The 22508-nt window shown below is 41.0% G+C and overlaps 1 protein-coding gene across 1 annotated transcript in view; it reads right to left on the minus strand.

Annotated features, from left to right (window-relative positions):
• Nucleotides 1-22508, minus strand: part of FANCM (FA complementation group M) — a 150604-nt gene that overhangs the window by 34488 nt on the left and 93608 nt on the right. Inside the window, exons 10-13 of the mRNA XM_026654194.1 lie at nucleotides 20587-20793; nucleotides 17840-18074; nucleotides 3205-3362; nucleotides 1898-2050 (exon numbers count right to left, since the gene is read on the minus strand). Coding sequence (XP_026509979.1) covers nucleotides 1898-2050; nucleotides 3205-3362; nucleotides 17840-18074; nucleotides 20587-20793 — 753 coding nt within the window. The remainder of the gene's footprint in view (nucleotides 1-1897; nucleotides 2051-3204; nucleotides 3363-17839; nucleotides 18075-20586; nucleotides 20794-22508) is intronic.

The following is a 22508-nucleotide window of genomic DNA, read 5'->3' on the forward strand; positions in this document are numbered from 1 at the left end:
GAGCCACCCTGGTCAAAAGAGAGGGCTGCTAGAAGACCGCTCTCTGTGAAGACCCCAAGATTCTGGGACTTGCTTCATCTGAAATGGCCTGCATCCAGTGACCTTCCAGGCATGTCGCAAAAAATATCTATTTGATAAAAAGAACGAGGAGTACTTGTGGCACCTTAGAGACTAACAAATTTATTTGGGCATAAGCTTTCATGGGCTAAAACCCACTTCATCAGATGCATGCAGACTAACACGGCTACCACTCTGAAATCAATTTGACAGGGTTTTTGGAGAGGGCTGTGGATATGCTTCTTAGATGATGTCTGGCAGAGTTCCTATTTGAATTATTTTATTGCTGCTGGGTTTTTGTTGCAATACTCATAAATTAGGGCACCTACAGCACTGCATAAGCATATTTTGTATTTAAATAAAATAAATAGGAAATTAATCCTCAAAATGCCACAATCAAAATGTACAGTCATGATTATACAGTAGAACAGCATTTATAAAATCATCTACACCATGACCCCCGTCCTTCCCTATACCACAACTACCTTATGAGCCTTCTCCCACTTAACAATATGTTCATGACTCCAGATTGAGAACCCATGCTCTAGAAGGGCTTTAGACTTCTAGTGTTCTAGGCTGAAATGGAAAAGATTAAGCTGGCCCTAAAATGTCTATTTATAATTTACCATTAACTCACTTTCCTGGCAAGAAATGCAACTGAAATGTCTCTATTCTCTCCCAATGATTAACTGTGGCTGTTCAAGAAACTTTGGCAGCTAAGAAACAGATTCTGATGACCTAGAAAACTTCAGCACACCGAAGAGCAACATTTATGGATTATGCTGAAGCTAAACTGGAGGAAAATGCAGAATAATGTCCAATTAAAATCTTCAAACTTTGTTGATACATCTATCTGTACGTAATTCTCACCTACAAATGCATTTTACTATAAACACTTAAATGCCACCAATCAATGACAATCTAAGGAAATCAATAACATTCCCAAATTAATTTTCATCCCTGTATATTTGATTGGTGTACTCTTGACCTAGCTCTTACCATTTAAAACCCAACGGAGAAGGTTCTGGCTTTCTTTTAGTATTTTATACTGTGATAATTAGAGCACTTTTTGAAAGATATTCCTGAAGTATATTTTCAGTGCTTGTATGAGATACACAAATTCATCATTGTCACATAAGTGCATTTAATACATGCAAGTGATATGCAAGTACTTCTAAAATTTTAATGTTCTTGGAAGATTGGTAGTGTCCCTTTTTGTGATTTTGTTATTATGTTGGTCCCTTGGTATGTGTTTAGTTCTCTTATTGTGGGTTTTCTGAAAAGTGATACCTGGATAAAGATAGTTATTAAAACTAGAATAAACTTATGTCATAACATTCTGCAGAAAAAAACAAACACCTTTTAAACAACAGTTCAATAGCTCAGTATAAACATTTGAAAATAAAAGACTGCAAGTGAGGGATATTTTAAGATGTTCAGTTTTGTGAATATTTGCTTGGCCACTATGCCATCTTTAAAAACTACATACATTTTTTTCCTCCTTTCATCTTGACTGACAAAGATAGAGAGACTAAAGCACTATTTGGGCTTGTCTACGCGCGGAAAAGGCTGGGAAAAGCTAATGCAGTATAGCTATCACTCAGTATTAACCTAAACGGCTATTGCGGTTTAGATTAACCCACTTCTTCATCTAAATTGCAAAAAGGTACTCAGTGTGGAATAAGAGTGCGCACACAAGGAATTTCATGCTCACCTCCATGAATTTTAATGTGGATAAGCTCTTAAACATATTAGAATTTGCTTTTTTTATTATTATTATGCAGTTGATGCATATCTATGCTTGCATACATAGTCAAACGTAGTAACTCAAAGAGCCTACCTCTTCATGTCTCATCAGTTCTATCATTTCCATAACACTAATAAAATGGTAGCAACGATCCGAGTGGTCAACCAGATAGGTAGGAAAGGGACGATTCTGCCAAAGTCTCCACTCAGATAGGGAAAGTTCACGAGTTCCTTCCACTCGAGACGCCTGCAGTTTCAAATAAATATTAACATGAAGATTTCAATCATGCAATTGGTTCACAAAACAAACAGAAACAATGAGGAGTCCTTGTGGCACCTTAGAGACTAACAAATTTATATGGGCATAAGCTTTCGTGGGCTAAAACCCACTTCATCAGATGAATCAGAGGACTCCTCATTGTTTTTGCTGATACAGACTAACACGGCTACCACTCTAAAACAAATAGAGTCCCAGTTCTCTATGGAAACCACCCTCAAATGTCCTGAACAAAAGAGAAGGCCAATAAACTTATTGTTATAAGGGAGATATGTCTGGTTTAATAAAAGGAAATATTCTCTGCTTTTAGTCTGAACTATGTATTCTGTACTACTTTCCAAGTAACCAAAAGAAACCCGTAACTATTGCCATTTGTCATGCACAAAGCATGCGGATCTAAAATGTGAAGTGACAGATGGGGATCCCTATTTATTCTTTTGCATCAAGAAAGAGCCCACTGAGTAGGAGTCTTGCCTTCTCTAAGTTAACAGAGGGGTTTCAAAATACCCATAATTACTGATCATCATCACTGAGGATATAGTCTCCTTTTTACAAAGGAGTGTATATAACTTTTGGAAGTGTTAACACAAGTTGTTTGTATCCAACAGAAATAAGTTTCCTATGCCTATAATAGCAGCAGGAGACATGACAATATTCTACAAATATTTTAATTTACAGGAAGTGGGTTTCAGATATTAGAAAAAGCTCACATGCCGAACAATCCTGGATTACAATTCCCCGGTTCTCTCATATATAGATATCAGAAGGTCCTTAAATTGTATTTTTAGATAGGCTTCCTTAGAATCTTTGTAATTAATTTTATTCACTACCCAGAAGTCTTTGGGGTTATTTTCCCTGTCAAAGGATTTCTTTGAATTGTTCTCAAATATATGAAGAAGAATCTTGGTCTGGGAAACTCATTAGGTAATATTCTGTCAGCATCTGGCATCACCACAGCAGAAGTAGTTCAGATTTCTCTATAATATTACAATAATTTCTACACTGTAAAATTATCAGATCAATTATAATATTAAGGAAAAACACATCCAAAAATCAATGGCAGAGATTCACTTCTGTAATTTCTTCTGGGTCTTCTAGTGACATTACATTAAGGTTGAACTTACTGCTATTTCCTCCATATTTTCTAAAGTTTCAAAGTGACTTTGAGACAATATTGGTTCTTTGACTCCATCACTTTCTTTTAGTTTGTATAAGCTGTTCCATACTTCAAATTCCTCTGACGTTAGGAACCAATTTTCACGAGAGTCTGTTTGCTTTGTGCCTGCAAATGGGTAAAAATGAAAAACATCTTAGAAAAAATAAATCTATGTAACAAAGAAAAAGACACAGTGATTAATTAGGACCTCATATGATAACAGCCACAGGAAAACAAATTCCCATTGCCACATTGGTAGTAAATATTAACCTTTTCAGTCCTATTTTTCTTGTATATTAAATTTATTTGCATATTAACTTTTCTCCCAGAATCTTTATATCAGCAAAGGGTGAGTTTGAATTTGAAGGCCAGAGTGCCGGTTTTTAACCTGTGAGTGACCGTATTCACGTGACCCAATATTGGGCTATACTTTATTATGGCTGGCACCTCCAAATATGTGGGGAAATATATGTCTAGGAAAAAGACCAAAGTACGGAAATATGTATAAACAAGAGTGGGTGGTTGATGAGGGGTGCCTAAGATTTAGTTATGTTGTTTGATTGATAAGAGGTACTTGTTATTGCAGATGTCTTCTGTAATGGATAAAATAAGGATCCACTGAAAGATGTTTATGTTAACTCAGTAAGAACTGGCAGTTGTCACAGCTGTCAGTAATAACGACCAGATTAGAATCCTCTTTAGTTTATCAATCATGCACCCTAAAGATATCATAAGGAAATTCCATCAATAGTTAGGTAAAAAAAAGTCAGAACAGGTCATAGTAAAATTAATCATGGGAAGTATTTTCCTTCCAAAAAGGAATTTCTCTGTCTCAGAGGTTTGGGGAGTTAGATTGGGAATTAACAGTCACCAAGTACAGAGAAAGGGACCAAACTACCTTTTCTTCACCTACATCAAGTGGTAAAGTATGTCTTCTTTCTGTATTCTGGATAGTGCTATACTAAACACTGATTGTTAATCTTTGATTGAATAATTCTATTTCAGCCTGTTATTTGATAATCTCTAATTGCCAACGACTTCAAACATGCAGCAACACAAACAAATGGATAGGCGGAAGAATCAGTTGTTAGAAGTGAAAAAAATTCAAATGTTCTGTTTTATGGAGGAGTAGTGGACAGAGGTGTGTGTATACTTGTAAACAAACACTGGCAAGCCCTGCAGGTGATGATAATTATCACACAGGGCAAACATAGTTCCTCAGTTAATCATATGTTGCCAAAAGACCAAGGAGAAAATTGAAAATATCAGATGGAATTATTGAAAAAGCCCTGTTATTGAACTGTCTAAACAATGAAAATCTGTTAAAACCAAACACCTAATTAATCCTTTGACTATTTTGGTCCCCATTTTACCTATCAAGGGCATGTGGATGGGGAAGAGAGTACACAGGAAAGAACTAGAGCAATCTTTGGGGAGGAGGAAGAGAAAGGAAGCAGAGTACCCAGAGTGCTAATTCTTGTCCTCAGTTGACACCTTATGCAGCCAACACCAAACTCCTGAAATGAACACTCTGGCATTGGGGCATCAGAACAATGGAGTGAGTCCTCAATTCACAAGGGGCCTACCTACTGTTCGTAACTGTCCTTTCCAGGTGCCTCACTCAGATGTCATAAAAATACATGACTTTCATATATCAATTCAAAGGCTGGTTCATGATATATGATCACAGGCAAAAATAAACTGTAGAAGGAAACTGGTTTCATGTAACTTTTATACTTATATGAAAGGCATATTTGTCCTCAGTACATTACAGTATAAACACATGCAGTTTTTCAGATTATACATGACATCTACCTAAACTGCTTTAAGTGCACAACCACACAACACACATCACAATATTAATAAAAGCACAGAATTATTATTCAAATATCACTTTATGCTGAGACACTAAAAAACTCCCACACCTCAAGAACAAACCAACCCCTCCCACCTCACCTGCGAGAGAAAATGGGTCTTATAGTGGCATCAGACTTGGAAAAAGGAAACTGGACCAAACACATAAAGCAAATTCCAGGGTGGAGTGTCTTCCAACACCACCACCCTGCTTCCAATCATACAGTACTAGGAATCATCCACGCAAGAGACCCAATTGGAATCAAATTTAAAGGTACAGCATAAAGATCTGCAATATCCAGGGCCAAAACCTACTTGTTTTAACAGATTAAAAAAAAAAATCCATCCAATTTCACCCATAAACTTAATAGGAGCCAGTGCAGTCTTTGGAGCAAAGATTAAATATGTTCCCTGCATAAAAGATCTATGTAAACAGGTAGATTCGGTAGGAGTTGAAGTTTCTCAGCATTTTATGCTTTTAAAATACTCAACCATTCATCCCATTGCCTGACACTAACCTTACTTCACCTCTAAACTGCTTAAGATTAATAAAGATCAACGTTCCTTAAAGACACTAACTTAGTGCCAGAAGAAAGCGGTTTATTACTTTGCTACGTTACAATCCATTACATAATAGTACAATGCACCAAGATTCAATGTTAGGAGGAGAGAAACAGAAGCACTAAGTAGCACACCAAAGACTGGCTTTAAAGAAGGCATGACCTAAATAGCAGAGAGAAACAGTTCAGCTTTGTTTAAGTGTTAAGAATCAGATTTGCCTCTTTTGTAGTATCTTTATGTTTCCAAAAATCCACAGAAAGGGAAATTGTTTGTAGTTGTAAACAAAGGATTTAGAAAGCAAACGCCAGTGTCATTAAATGCTGTTACAATTTCAGTTTCAAGAGACTAAATGGACAAGCTAAATATTTAGCAATTTTGGGTGAGATGGAGACAGGGAGTAAGAGAGACACTTTGTAAACGAAGAGGGCTCAAGGTTGACCACCTCAAAAATGACATACACCGCTACCTTGATAGAACGCCACCCGATATAACACGAATTCGGATATAACACGGTAAAGCAGTGCTCCAGGGGGACGGGGCTGCGCACTCCGGTGGATCAAAGCAAGTTCAATATAACACGGTATGATTTTTTGGCTCCCGAGGACAGCGTTATAACGAGGGAGAGGCGTACCTTAAAAATAAGCTTCTGGTTCCATTTAAGAGACACCACAATACTACAGGTATTTCTTTTCCTAAGAAATTGTCATATACATATGCAACAGGAGCACCTATTCCAAGGAGCTTTCAGCCACCTGTAGTGGTGGCTTGGGTCTATGGTCAGTCTGGAGAGCAACATCTGTCACGGTTCCCCTTCACTTCCTGCCAATGACCAGATGCCCTAAAGATTCTAATAGCTACTCAGATACATAAAGAACAAAAATTAGGCCCAAAATGAACTATTTACTCCCTTAGAAGAGTTAAGCCTCCCTGCTCAGCTGCTGAAGCCAAACAGATGAGACAGAGCTCAGGAAAGAAAAAATATTGCAAGTGTGCTACCTTCAAGTTGTCACTAACTTTAAAGAACAGTGAGAGTATGTGGAGGATCTCCTGAGGACTGGCTTTAAAACAATAATGCAATGATGGACAAGACTTGAGTCTCAGAAACCGGTACACAGATGTTCCTGCTTTTTTGTTTGCAATAATAAAATCTCACTCATGGCAGAAACGTGATCACCTACCAATGGGTGCATTACATATAGCTATACATGTATACACACATGGGAATAAGGAAGTCTCCAGACCATCTCTGGAACATACAGTACTGTTTGTGCTTTTCACAGTGGCATCACTACCTTCAAAATGACTGCTCCACTCAAACTGAAGGTGTACCTCGTATTTCTGACTCCTGCCTTCTGTTAAGGAAGAATTCAATTGTTTAGAATGCATCTCAATATCTAAAGCTATGGGCAAATACAGACTTTGTACTCCTAAGTCTTTTCATTTTCCACAAAAATTAAGGAAATAAAACTGAAATCAGGTCTCTACTTGCTGTTTACTAGTCTTGCTATTTGATATCCAGAATATGTGTAAGTATTACTTTAAGATATTAAGCAGAAGCCACCACCTTAAAAACAAAAATGCAACAGTATAGGTTAAACGCACATTAATTCCTCGCTTCCTTCAGGATCCACTTAAAACTCAGAACTCCCAAGATTCCCCTGTCCTATTTTCTCCACTTTTATACATCTATTGAGTGCTTATATACAAGAAAGACTTTAATGTTTGGATTCTATTGAATGCTGGTCAGTTGCCACATGCATTAATCTTATTTCTAATATCTGTGTTCTAATATCTGCAATATTTGAGCAGTTGTACTGTGAGCCTCTGTGACCATATGGCGACATTAGTGTGAAGAGCTGCTCTTCTACAGAAATTGTTACACCTCTCCCAAAAAAGGAGACTCGTCGATATCAGATGGCCTACAGTTGGATCTTGTAACTGGAAATGGCCTACATATGAATTGAGAACCCATCAACAAAAAGACTAAAGACAGGACAAGAGGCAATGGGTTCAAACGACAGCATACAGATTTAGATTAAATCTCAGGAAAACTTCCTAGCTGTAAGAACAGTAGGACAATGGAACAGATGCGTAGGGAGGTCGTGGAAGATCCTTCACTGGAGGTTTTCAAAAGGAGGCTGGATAGCTAACTGTCTTGGATGGTTTAGACAAAACAAATCCTGCATCTTGGCAGGGGGTTAGACTAGATCAGAGGTTCTCAAACTGTGGTCTGTGGACCGCCAGTGGTCGACGAGCTCCATTCAGGTGGTCCGCGGATAGTTCCCTCTAAGGTGCGAGCCTGGGCGGCTGCACATGAGAGAATCAAGGGCCACCCACCTAATTGGTGGAGGCGCACAGGCATGGCTCCACTAATTAGGTGCCTGGACCCTGGAAAAGATGCACATGTAAGGTGAGGCGGTGGCCTTGGGGGAAAAAGTGGGTAGGTGGGAGGGGTCAGTGGGGTGAGAAGAGGGGGTGGGGGGAATTTGGGACGTGCAGGGCTGCGGTAGCCAGAGAAAGAGGTGACCCTCCCCAGCTCCAGGGCTGCAGCTGCTGGGGAGAGATGGCCCTCCTTCCCAGCCTCAGCTCTGTGGCTGCTGTGGCGGGGGAGAGACCCTCCTCCTTCCCAGCCCCCGCTCGGGGGCTGCTGTGGTAGGGGAGAAAGGGAGAGACCCCCCTTCTTCCCAGCCCCAGCTCAGAATGGCACAAACAACATTTGGAAAGATCATTAAGTGGTCCGCCAAGCAATTTTCAAGTGGTCCACGAAAAAAAAAGTTTGAGAACCACTGGACTAGATGATCCTTGTGGTCCCTTCTAACCCTATGGTTCTATGATTATTTTTCTGCTCTCTTCCCCATGAAGAGGAGTCATGCAAGCGGACTCCTCCCAGCAGCTGAGTTTGCAGCTCAGAGCACAGGGCAGCAGGGGAATAAAGACCCCAAACAAAAGGAACTAGCTATCTCTATGCTGCTTGGATTCTGGGGGAGGAGGAAGAACGAGGAGTAACACATTTGTTAGTCTCTAAGGTGCCACAAGGACTCCTCGTTCTTTTTGCTGATACAGACTAACATGGCTACCCCTCTGAAACCTGTCACCATGGGCAGGGCCGGCTCTAGGTTTTTTGCTGCCCCAAGCAAAAAAATGTTTGGCTGCCCGCCCCCGCCAGCCCTGGGCTCTCTCTCTCCCCCCCCTACCCCGCCATCAACTGCACCCTCCTGTCGCCCAGCCCTGGGTCACTGGTAACTCGCTCCCAGGGCGGGTCATTCAGCAGGAATTTTGGATGTGCACAGAACACAGACAGGATTGGTTCCCATATGGTTATAGAACTGCAGTAAAGTGGAACAATTTTCAGCTTGTGTGACTGGAGGATATCTGGATGCATATTATAAGACTGTCCTACATAAATGAGGAAAAGTTGAGGTGCCTTTATTATTCTTTTGTTCCATTCTTTGTTTCTATGGGGAATTTGCCAATGCAATGTCACAGTCTTCCTTTTAAACAAATAAAACAAACTAAAAAAAAAAACAAAAAACAAAAAACAACAACAACAACAAAAAAAGGCAATGGCTGTTGAAAATAGTAATTCCAGTGCTAATAACCACTGGGAAGCATTTCTTGCTCAATTTATTCTACTTTTTCTACAGCAAGTTACAGTGGATCAGTATATTTGATTTGGGAGAAATGAAGTAACAGCTGCCCAAATTGAGCTTGAGCACTCCTGAATTTTGAGGGTGTTCAAATCTGGAAGGCAGGTGCTAGATTCCCTTTCTGAATATTAGCTAAATCTGGAAAAGAAAAGTCAATTTCTGCTTCCATGGCTCAGAAGTGTAAATCCTCCTACGTGCCTGGTACTGTATCTAAAGCTGCCCAGGTCCTAGTAGAGACTCCCCTCCCTTACTTTTCATTTTAAATTCTAGCGGGATCCACGTACCTCCCTTGCTAGGCTTCAGATAGAGAGGTGCACCGTCCATTTAGTCCACCCAATTCTTTCTTTGGGGGAGAGCCCAGGGCTGGGGCGGCAGGAGGTGCGGATGCGTGTGTGTGTGTGTGTGTGTGTGTGTGTAAGAGCCCAGGGCTTGGGGCAGCAGGGGAGTGCAGGTGGGGGCCATGGCTGGGGCGGCAGGGGGTGTGGCCGGGGGAGAGTCCAGGGCTGGGGCAACACGGAGGTGCGGGGGGAGCCCAGGGCTGGGGTGGAGGGTGGCAAAAAACCTAGAGCTGGCTCTGTCCCTACCATTCACAGCAAGCTGCAGCATGAGGTTTCAGTTCCACACTCCTTCCCCCTCCCTTTCCTGTTAATTGCGGCCGAGGGAATGCTGGGAAATGTAGTTCTTTCTCTGCTCCAGGGCTGGCTCTATAGGCAGGGAGCTAACCAGGAACTACAGCTCCCAGAACCCCCTGTTGGTTCTCAGCTCCCATGCTGGATTCTTGCGCCCCTGCAAATTTGCCGCTCCAAGCAACTGCTTGCTTTGCTGGTGCCTAGAGCCGGCCCTGACCATGGGGGAGGAAGGTGTTTCTAGGAATAAGCAAGAGATCCCCGGCTGCCTAGCCTGGGTTAGCCCTAAAGGACAAATAGAGCTTGCTGATGATAGAAGCCTATATTACTGTAACTTATTTGTGTGTCTATGTTTACTTGATTTAACCTTGTCAATAACAATCTAATTTCCTTCTCTTCTTTAATAAATCTTAACATAGGTTACTATGGGGTTAGCTACAAACACTGTCTTTGGTTTGAGACCTAAAGTGCAACTGACGTGAAGTGACTGGTCCTCTGGGATTAGGAGTAACTTGAATATTGCTGTGATTTTTGGTGTAAGGGGCCATCGATCATAACGATACACTCACTTGGGTGGCAAGACAGACTGGAGTACCCAAGGGGACAGTCTGTGACTCTGTGTTGAGGCTGTTAAAGTCTCTGAAGAGTTGGCACTTAGTGCAGATGGTTGGTGAATCTAAGCTTGGAACTCGCAATTAGTTTGGGGTTTGTGCCCTGGTTTTTAACAGTCTGCCCTGAGGTTGGTACTCATACTTTTGCGTCGCCTTTGAGTTTGTCACACATGATCCACTTTAACACCCACTGGGTAAGGTACTTCATTTTTCTGTAGGGTACAAACTTGCAAAGGTAACACAAACAGTGAAGTGAATATCAGAGCGAATAAGGTCTTGGTCCTGAACTAATAGAGTGTTTACAATTTAATACCATGTTATTTTCCTGTGATGTTTACCCTTTCTTGAAGGATCTGGGATATGGGAAAAGCAGTGGATGTGATATATCTTGACTTTAGCAAAGCTTTTGATACTGTCTCCCACAGTATTCGTGCCAGCAAGTTAAAAAAGAATGGATTGGATGAATGGACTATAAGGTGGATAGAAAGCTGGCTAGACTGTCGGGCTCAACGGGTAGTGACTAACTGCTCAATGTCTAGTTGGCAGCTGGTATAAAGGAGAGTGCCCCAGGGGTCTGGCCTGGGGCCAGATCTTAATGATCTGGATGATGGTATTAATTGCACCCTCAGCAAATTTGCAGATGACACTAGCTCGGAGGAGAGGTAGATACACTGGAGGGTAGGGATAGGGTCCAGAGTGACCTAGACAAATTGGAGGATTGGGCCAAAAGAAATCCGATGAGGTTCAACAAGGACAAGTGCAGAGTCCTGCACTTAGGAAGGAAGAATCTCATGCACCGCTACAGGCTGGGGACCGATTGGCTAAGCAGCAGTTCTGCAAAAAAGGACCTGGGAATTACAGTGGATGAGAAGCTGGATATGAGTCAGCAGTGTGCCCTCGTTGCCAAGAAGGCCAATGGCATATTGGGCTGTATTAGTAGGAGCATTGCCAGCAGATCGAGGGAAGTGATTATTCCTCTATATTCGGCATTGATGAGGCCTCATCTGTAGTACTGTGTCCAGTTTTGGGCCCCCCCCCCCACTACAGAAGGGATGTGGACGAATTGGAGTGAGTCCAGCGGAGGGCAACTAAAATGATCAGGGGGCTGGGGCAAATGACTTATGAGGAGAGGCTGAGGGAACTGGGGTTATTTAGTCTGCAGAAGAGAAGAGTGAGGGGGGATTTGATAGCAGCTTTCAACTACCTGAAGGGGGGTTCCAAAGAGGATGGAGCTCAGCTGTTCTCAGTGGTGGCAGATGACAGAACAAGAAGCAATAGTCTCAATGGGTGGGGGGGAAGGGAATAGCTCAGTGGTTTGAGCATTGGCCTGCTAAACTCAGGGTTGTGAGTTCAATCCTTGAGGGGGTCACCTAGGGATCTGGGGCAAAATCAGTACTTGGTCCTGCTGGTGAAGGCAGGGGGCTGGACTCAATGACCTTTCGGGGTCCCTTCCAGTTCTATGAGATAGGTGTGTGTGTATATATATAAACACATATATATATATTTTATATATATATAAAAATAAAAAAGTTGCAGTGGGGGAGGTCTAGGGTGGATATTAGGAAACATTATTTCACTAGGAAGGTGGTGAAGCACTGGAATGGGTTACCTAGGGAGGTGGTGGAATCTCCATCCTTAGAGGTTTTTAAGGCCCGGCTTGACAAAGCCCGGCTGGGACGATTTAGTAGGTGTTGGCCCTGCTTTGAGCAGGGGATTGGACTAGATGACCTCCTGAGGTCTCTTCCAACCCTATATTCTATGATTCCTTGATCTGCCTTTTGTGAACTATTTTTCAACAGGAATAATCTTCTCTAGTAACTTTTTTAAAAGACTTTTTCCATTGCTGTAGCACGAAGGGGACAAATCTAACAGATATTAAGATACAGGCTTTCTGAGCTCAGTTAAAAACTTCATCATTACTTAATGAAGTGAAAACAATCTGTTTGTTCTGAAGTACAAGTGTATCACTTGAGATGGAATGTGCTATAGCATCCCCTGATTCTAAACTTGTTCCTTCGAACAGATTAGAATGGTTAATACTTAGAAAGCTATATGAAAGATTTTCCTGTTAACCAAAATGAATCTATGATGTCCAGCGCACCACACTATTATATTTGGACCATACTGCAAAATCCCCAAATCCTTCATGTATGTTGTCAGAAAGTAACATAACATTCAGAAGGACTCCTGGAGCCCTTTTTAATTTGTCTTTAAAGCCAAACATTCATGTAGGATTCCTGCAGTCAAGTTTTACTGAATTTTTGTAAGCCCCCTTGAACAACAGTGTAATATCACGTCAGCATGGTTTTGCCTTCAAACTGAATGTGTAGGGAGGTCATGTGACGCAGCCGAGCAGCTAAGCAGTGTTTCAATAAGCTCCCTACTAAATCCATTTAATATCTCAATAGCTAATTTTTTGGCTCTTCATAATTATATCATAGAAATAGCTTTCTACACCAGTATGAATTTTTTATGAGCATCAGTGAAGACTAATCCTGCCAAATTTAATATCAAAACTAGCAGCTGTAGAAGAGTGGGGGCATAGCAGGACGACAGTCAAGGTGGCTGAGTCATTTGGTCTGCAACACCCAGCAATGTGGCCACCAAGATCATGTAAAAAATTAAACAATCAGAAATTACAGTCCTGTCTACATCAGGCTCATTTTTGAAATATTTCCCATTATTAACATCAGTTCTGCTGTATCACTGTTAGCAACATCAGGATCCCACGTGAGAGCACTGGCTGATGACACTGTACCAAGCAGATGTGCTCTGATCAGAGGGTTAGAAGACATGCTGTGGAGAGTGGTATCTGCAGCAAGGCCAAGCAGTCATATGTTATTTGACTAGTATTTTCATCCCTCCATGACAAATTATTCAGCATACAATAAATAAGTTTTTCAGTACAGCCATAACCAGCCTATAAATATGGTATTTAGACATTTTAGTTTACTCCATATGCTTCAGTCACATAAAACCCTAGTGACAAGTATAGAAAGGTTTTACTGCATCAGCATTTTCCATTTTATTTCAATGGAAATCTGAGGGGCCTTTACCAGTTATACCTCTGGATCCCAGAGCAGGTTCAAAAGCAGCACTCTCTGATCCAACACACTTGACATTAAAAAGCCAGATTAGGGAATCAGCAGTTCAGTAATATTTTAAAAGTGTTTAAAAAAAAAAAAAAAAAAAAGGGAATTTTAGAAAAAGGAAGCCCATTGCAATGACCATGCTGGTGAGATAGCACAGGGATGGAGGCAGTGTAAATACTCTGATTAAATAAAATAGCTGAATCAATCTTCTGGAGAGTAGCTTATGAGTCACAGAAGTCCCTGGGGAGCACCTGCAATTTGTGTAGCTCAGTTTTAAAGTCTAAAGCTTTCCATGAGCTCTTAATCTTCTCAATATCCAGGTCAAGAGGGAAAGCAGACACATTCTTATGTGAGAGTAGAATTCCTTGATGCGAAAGTTCCAATACAAAGGAAACAAGCTCAAAATCCTTGGTTTGGAATTGTCTGGTCTTACCAGGAATACGACCTTCCTCTTCCTATGGTGTGCTGAATAACTCTAACCCTTCCTTCTGAGTCCTGATATTTCTAACTGCTGGAAGGAACCAGCTGGAAACAAAGAATCTCTCCTACCCCAAGCCCTCGTGCTTTCTCAAGCAGGCAACAGCTTCAACAGTGCAGCACCACAGTGGCTGACCATCAGCTGCTGGAAGCCTGGCAAATTCCCAATGTAGACAAGGCCTCAGAGAGATAAGCTTCTGAGAGGAGAGCTTTCAGCAAGAATCGAACTTGCAGGCAGCTGCTACTCAAGGAGAGGAAAGTGGCTAATTGAACATGGTCTACCAAGTGACACCTGAGTCTGGCATGGGCAACAGGATGGAAACAAGATGGAGCTCGAGGGAGCAGAGTCTGCAATAGAGTCTGGAAGTTTTACCAAGTTCCCTTCCTTCCAGATCTTCTCAAAAGCTCATTAAGAAACCAAGCCACAGAGGAATTAATCCTAGTTGAAGAGGCTGCAGGCCTCTTTCTTCAGATACTTACTTCTGAAGCAGGACAGCAGCAATTTTAGGATCCATTTAGATCTTCATCCTCCCAGGGGAGAAAGAGAATGTATCAAGATGAGAGGAGGTGCAGTAAGGGCCAGCAGAAAATGGCATAATGACTGTACTACAGGCTGGGCACCTAATTCCTTCCCCTGACCCTTGAGAGTAAGCATTATTCTTGAGTACAGTCCTGACCATCTGAACCAGATGTTAGGTAGTACTCAGGCTACTGGAGGGAGGTGAGGGCTGGAGTTAAGATGGGGTTGCCAGAACTTCAGAAGTATGATTGCATGCACTTTGGTTGGTGGCAATGGTCAAACAGCTCACTATTCCACATGATGAGTGGGCTATTACAGCAAACACTATATCTAAAAAATAGCCTCTCTAACAGATTTCTCAAATAATTAGGATCTCTGGTTTAAAACAATAATAGATACTGTTTCACTCACCAGCAAGTACACTTATCTCATAGGAAAAGAAATGTGCCGAGCAATCAGAGGACACAGTGCGATTTCACACCAATGAGCAGCGTTGCACTAAAATGGAGAGGAATGGGGAGGCACGTTGGCACAAGTTCACATACAAATTTATTTGTAAAATATGGCTTTGAATCCATCATCGTCAGCGATCCCTCGAGGCCAAGGATGATCTCTTTCACAGGTTTTATTTTTATGGGTCCTTTGGCGAGTGAGGAATCTAATCCTTGAGCTGCAAACTCATTGGCAGGCATTGCAGGTGGTGTTGGAAGTCAGGCTTGGGCCAAAATTGTTGTGTGACAGTCGTCTGTCCTTTCTTTTCTGGTGTTTTCCTGCGATCAGGACAAGGTGATTTTCCTCAAAAGTGGACGTCCCTTTTTTGACAAGTCTTCACCAGTTATCCCTATCCTGGACTGCTGTCTCCCAGTGTGTGGTGTCGATGCCGCATCTCTTGAGGTGATTTTCCTCAAAAGTGGACGTCCCTTTTTTGACAAGTCTTCACCAGTTATCCCTATCCTGGACTGCTGTCTCCCAGTGTTTGGTGTCGATGCCGCATCTCTTGATGTTTATCTTAAGGATGTTTTTAAAGTGTTTCTTTTGGCCTCCCAGTTTCCTTTCTCCTTTGGTGAGCTGGGCATACAGCAGTTGTTTTGGTAAGCATACATCAGGTGTGAGCGCACAGTGCCCGCTCCACCTCAGCTGGTGTTGGATAATAAGGAATTCAACCCTGACGATGTTGGCCTCTGTGAGGACACTGACCTTAGTGTGATGATCCTCCCACTTTATGTTGAGGATCTTCCAAAGAAACTGCTGGTGCTGGCGTTCCAGGTTTTTCAGATGTTTTCGATAGGTCACCTAGAGTCACAGCCATAGAGGAGAGTTGGGACTATTACCACCACTTTATAAACTAAAAGTCTAGTGTGTGTTCTGATGTCATGATTGTTGGCCAAAGGCAAAGCTGGCACAGCGGATACATTTTCACCTTTTTAAAACCCCAAGTTAAAGGAAATTGTCGTCTACTGAAACCACCATATATTGGTAATAAGTAGGGAACTTTAGAGCTAAACAATAACTGTAAAAAGACATATGTGACATAAGTATATTACTTTAATACAAAACCACAGATCAGAGGCTTACTCAAGTTCAGTATATGAATGCAGAAGAGTAGAGTATTTGAAATTACAAGCAAAGTTCTAAGTAAAAAAAATTTGAAAAGGCATTTCAAAATACAATAGTGATTAAATTAATGGAAATAAATAAACATTTTACTGTTGGTCTTATAATTTAGATTGTTGTCTACAACATCTAGAAATATTAGTTTGGCACCATAGCCATAAGAATGGCCATACTGGGTCAGACCAAAGGTCCATCTAGCCCAGTATACTGTCTTTGATCTCAGTCTCTCTTCCCCCCCACCTCCCCAAGTAAAATCTTACAAAGCTCCATCTTTCTTTGAGAAAAGGGATTAGGGTGGATTTAAAGATGTATTCTGTTTATATAAGTTTTCAGTAGTCCTGTAATGAAGTACTAGAATTCATTGACATTTTCCTTTAGGTTGTACACCACTGGAATGACCCAAGGTGTTTTCAGAGATGAATTATCAACTCTTGGGAGCAGGAGAGAAGAAGGGAAGGGGCTAGATTATGTCTACTACAAAAACTTGTAGGAGGAACCTAATCTCAAGTGGTAGAACAAGCAGTTCCCTGGACACAAGCTGTGGTGCTGATCACACCTTTACCTTTTCTACTACATTAGAAGAGTCTTTGGTTATTCCTAACTGTTCTGAGGGTCCCCTCTTCTTACCAAACAGGAGAATGAGAAATGGCCAACAGTATCTACATGGGGAACAAACATTTAATAATGGGTTCTTCAGTTTAAGCGGAGAAAGGTATAACATGACCCAATGGCTATTAGCTTGACTGGAAATGAGGCATAATTTTTTAGCAGAGAGTGTACAGGGTAATTAACCATTTGAACAATTTACCACAGTGGATTCTCCATCAATACATTTTTTTTAATCAAGACTGGATGTTTTTCTTAAAAAGATCTGCTCTAGGAATTATTATGGGAAAGTTCTATGACCCGTGTAATGCATGAGGTCAGATTAGATTATCACAATGGTCCCTTCTGACCTAGGAATCTATGGTTCCAATGGATCAACTCTAAGACCCTGCCATTTTTCAGACTGAAACAAGAGCTCTGCAAACAAGGAACACTGCATCTATAGTTATCTGCTAAAATATGTGATGAATTTTCAGCTGTTTTTCTAACATTATTAAAATTAGTCGAGAAAACAATTTCAGCCTAAATTACAGAGCCTGATAAAGATGCAAAAAACATTTTGATGCAATACTACTTGTTTAAGACCCAGCAAACACTTGGGAGTTGCATTAAGGAGAAGTGAAACAAGTAGCTGATTCACACTATACATATTAAGGGAATAACTGATTCAAGGATGCTGAAAGAATTGGAACTTGTATATAAACAAGTGGTCTCATCATAATATTGGAACTGAAAAGTTATGAGTAAGATAAATTATATTTTTACTAACGACCCATAACATTTATGAACAGTTTTGTGTCTGTTTCAGTACCACAATGCAGTCAAGACATCAGCTTACACCAATGGTTCTCAACCCACGACCCAATCAGCACACAGCTGCGGTCCATGTGACATCCTCAGGGCCATACAGGTAGTATTGGATATGGCCCACAATGGTAACTAGGTTGAGAACCACTGGTTACACAATACATATAAAGAAATCATCATAATCTTACTTGCGCCCATGGAAAAGAGAGCGGATTTATGCTGGAGTGAGCTGGATTTTCTCTCTTTGGAAAGTGATCTTGAATTATTTGGTTCATATACTGCAGGAGTGATAAACATTTTGTGCAACTTTGGGTTTATTCCTTCAGGAATCAGACGAGGGCTTTGTTGGTAAAAGTGAAGCATTTTGTTTTCTGAAATTGCTTTGTAAATGCTCTTTTTGTTGGACTGGCTTTGATTGTAAGTCTGTAAAACAGAGGATAAGCCACTTGTTACTGGAGAGTTTCACCTTATAACTAAGAGAATTAAAAGGGCACTTGAACATTCATACTTTTGTTACGTATTATATGTTTGAGTCCCCAAACATGTGTTACAAAAACAAAAGAATACAGGCCAAATACATCAAAGCCAGATTGTGACCCCTTTACTCAAACGAATCGCCCCAATGGAGTCAATGGAACTACTTGTGTGACTAAGGGGTTCACAGAGGTGTCAGTAAGGGGTTCACAATCTGACCCCATCTCAGGACGAACAGAGGAAAAGGAGAGAAAGATATAGATGACAATAATCAGGTCATCTGGTTACACAGAAAAACATGTCCACATCTTAAAAGTTCCAATGGGGAAAAAAAAAAACCAAAACACAGAACAAAAAAAATTGCCACTCCCTTTCTTCCCACCCCATTCTTGCCGTCCCACTCACTTACCGTAGGCAAGTAAAATGAGGTGAAGAGATGGCCTGACAAATTCATTTATGAAAACCATTCAGACCATAATACATAGCACTGAAGAAAACACAGAGATGTCTGAGAACATGTCATCTGAATAAGAAACCCCCAAGTAAGGCATAACTGCAACAATAGTATTATACAGAATTTAATTTAGCTTGGCCAAATTTGATTTTTATTTTTCAAATTTTGATTAACAGCTATGTTTTTAAGTATTTTTCTTTTAGATTTTTAGCTATTTAAATTTTCCCAGTTGTGCAAAATATGGAGTTTAAAACTATAATAGTCTGTATACCCTTTCTTCACCAAGATGAAACTTCTGTATAAAACACAATACTATTTCTTTTGTTTCTTATTAAAAGCATGAAAGGAGAAGTCCAATAAGATGCCAATTATAAGCGATTGCTTCTGTGATGCAGACATCTGTCTAGTAGGACCATACTGAGACGAGAGGCCATCAGTTGGCAACCACTTCTGGTCACTGCTAACTTGGACTGTATTTGAAAAGATTACTTACAAGTGAAGAATGCCAGCTCTCAATCAGTTTGCAAGAAGTTTTTGTTAGATGATACTTTTTAAGGAAGAAAATCTATGTAGGGAAACAAACGTGCTAGTAAGGCCAGCATACTCCTTGAAAAATCTGTATGGAGTTGTCTGACAACCATCCTGAATATTTTTTCTCTTTAGAACCTATGGGGCTGAGCTTTCAAATGCCTCTTCTTACACTTGTTACTCCAAAATCTTTGGATGTAAACCTGAGACCTGATTCTCCACTCCCACCATTCCTAGCTTCCTTCCAAAAGTGGTGTTTGAGTTCCTCTGACCAGCCTGTGCTAAAGTGGAATCTAAAGCTTACAAATGTATGATCAGAACAGTCTGCCTCAAAGGTTTCCATACAATAACCTGAAGGTCACAGGAATCCAACTGCTTCAAAAGGAAGCTTCAGCAAAGGATCACATTAGTATCCCATGACATAGGGAGCTTTTAAACACGTACAATAATCAGGCAGATTTTGTAGGTGGGAACTGAAAATATCTACTTATGACATTTAAACAACATATTTCCCACCTTTTTCTTTTCAAATACAATATGCCCTTCTGAGAGGTTCCTCTTTAACAGACAGGAGTGACTTAGGATACCTTGTCTGAGAATCAACCCTCTCATCTCAAACTCTAAGCCAGATACAAACATCACGTCTTGGACTGGAATAGTATTGAGTGAGAATGTTACGCTGAGATGGCATGCTCAGCTCTTTAACAGTCACAGGAGATTTCCGTTTACGTAGGTCTCCTCAGACCTCACCTCACACTCAGCACTGCTGTTCCAAGGTGCTTATCACTAAGGCTGCGATTTAGTCACGGAGGACACGGAATCCATGACTTCCAAAGACCTCTGTGACTTTAGGCAGCGCTGGATGCGAGCTGCAGGGTCCCCTACTGCCTCTGGAGACAGGGAGCTGTGAGGTACTCCTACTGCACTCCCTGCCGCCGCGAGTGCCAGAGAACCGCTGCTGCGCCTTGCTGCCGCCGTGAGTGGCAGAGGACCCCTGCTGCGCCTTGCTGTTGCCGGGAGCGGCAGGGGACCCCGGCAGCTTGGGGCCGCCAGCAGAGGGGGACCATGGAGCTCCAAGCCCTCACTCTAATGCCAGCTCTGCCACTAATTATTTTGTGACCTTGAGCAAGTCACAACCTTATATGCTTCAGTTTACCCATCTGTATAATAGGTATCATTACTTACCTGCCTCAAAGGCTTTGAAAGACTTAAGACTGAAAAAAAAACCCCAAACACAGATGAAAGCTTGAAGTACTAAAGTTCCACATTTCCAACATTTCTGGAATGTGGCTATACAAAAGGAGGACTATCAAAGTGTATTTGCAAATCCAGCATGGGACATTTGAACTATTAATGTAAAGAGTTCACCACCATCATCAAGCTCCCCAGGATTTTAATCAATCTGCACGCAATTGTTTTGTGAGACTAAGTGATGAGACTGAAAAGTTAGAAAATACAACAAGAGATTTCTTAACTCACCCGTTGTTCCCGTCCTTCTGCAAGTATGACAACAATTCTGCCTTTCCGCTTGCGCCCAGTTCGACCCATTCGCTGCACAAGACGAATTGGACTTTTCTGAGCATCAAAACAGATTATGAGGTCAACTTCTCCAATATCTAAACCTTCTTCTCCTACACATGTAGAGACCAGTGTATTATAGCCACCTTCACGAAAGCATTTTACCACCTAAAATGGATTAAAACACATATCATAAATCTCCTCTACTGTCCTAAATAAATCCTCACCAGCTTTTTACATTCCAGCCTTGTGATTAAAATTTTTTCAGCTTGTTTAAAAATTGTAGAAGCACAATCTACCTCCTTCCAAAACAGTTAAGTATTCCATTTTAAACTGCAGACTAACAAATGCTGCGTGTCAGTATTGTCAATGTTATTCTACCCATGAATACAGAATCAAGACGTTTCACACCTTATCCAGCCTCAAACTACCACATACACAAGATCAACCTACTCCTACTAATCAATTGTTCAATTTTACAAATATATATTTCTGCTACTCCACTAAGTCAAGACATAGTCTAAAATCTTAACTTTTAGAATTCTAAAAAAACTAGGGAAAAAAGCACTGTGCTCAATTCATTCCACGTACATTTCCATTCTTTTCAAATATTGCATATTTTTTATTAAAAGAAATCACACAACAAAATTATGAAATGCAAATATTTTCTCTTTTATACATTTCTTTTTGGTCAGATGATCTGAAAGAAAAATACTTTGCAAGTGGGTGTCATGCTTCCCAGGGCTGAGAGGTACCTCACTATCTGACTTTAGCCTGAGGAAGCCATGTCTGTGTATGCTGGGGGGTCAGCTCCCCAGCCCCACTGGCCGCGGGCAATACAAGCACTCCGTCTTCTAGGCCTACGCAGGCCCCACTCTCTCTATACAGGTTAGCTCCAACCATCTCCCGATCCACGAGACGTCTGTAGTATTCACAGATTTGCTACTTTCAAAGAACAATACATCCCTACTTACCACTTTAACCTCGAGTCACTGCTCCACTTAACACACAGAACTTAGATAGGTTTATAGAGAAGTCAAGTATAAGTTTATTTAACGTAGCACAGAGATTTAAGTAATAACTAGGAGAAGTATTGGAAACAAATTGTTACATATAAAATAAAATCATAACACGCATTCTAGAGCCTAAACTTAACTAACTACTCTCATGTGTTATAGACTATTGCTCACCCAAAGTCCTTTCAGCATTTTACAGCCAGGCTGGCTGCGACCTTCCTTTCATAAAACATACTGTTAGCTTGTCTCCTCAGTGAAGGATCCTGTGTGTTTCTTTGCATCCCTATATAACAGACTAGTCCTTTGGTCTTAGTAATAAACAGGATACCCCTCCGCTGATTATGCAAATAGGCATTAATTGTGAGACACACAATACTTACGGCCAGATAAGAGAAAAGCATCTGTTACCTCCTGCCTGAAAGGAACATGTGCGAGGTCTGTCACTTCTTGGTGACTTGCCTCAGCTCCCAGGCCTTAAGAACACAGTTTTTAGTATAGATACATAACTCCTCAAATATTATGCATGCCTACATTTCACAATGATTATGATGACCGGTGGGCCCTTGGCTCTCAGTAGAGACCACACATGCCACCTTTTGGTGAACTGTTATGTAGATATCTGATCCAGAGGATCCCTGTAAAATCCTATGCACCCCTTGGACCCTCTCCAGTTGGGATCAAGAGGTCTCGAGATTACAGTTGTTTACTTAGTACAGCAATTTACTAATGAAACTTAAAACTACACAGTCATTTCTATACAATATATATTAGCACATCACATTCTCTACATCCATCTTCTCAAACAAGACTGATTACACTGGTCTACAATTTTTGAGAAGTCGTCTGCTTCAGAGATAAAATGTGCTA

This window comes from Terrapene carolina, unplaced genomic scaffold (genome assembly GCF_002925995.2).
Source record: "Terrapene carolina triunguis isolate 2854851 unplaced genomic scaffold, T_m_triunguis-2.0 Scaffold189, whole genome shotgun sequence".
NCBI classification, from domain to species: Eukaryota; Metazoa; Chordata; order Testudines; family Emydidae; genus Terrapene; species Terrapene triunguis.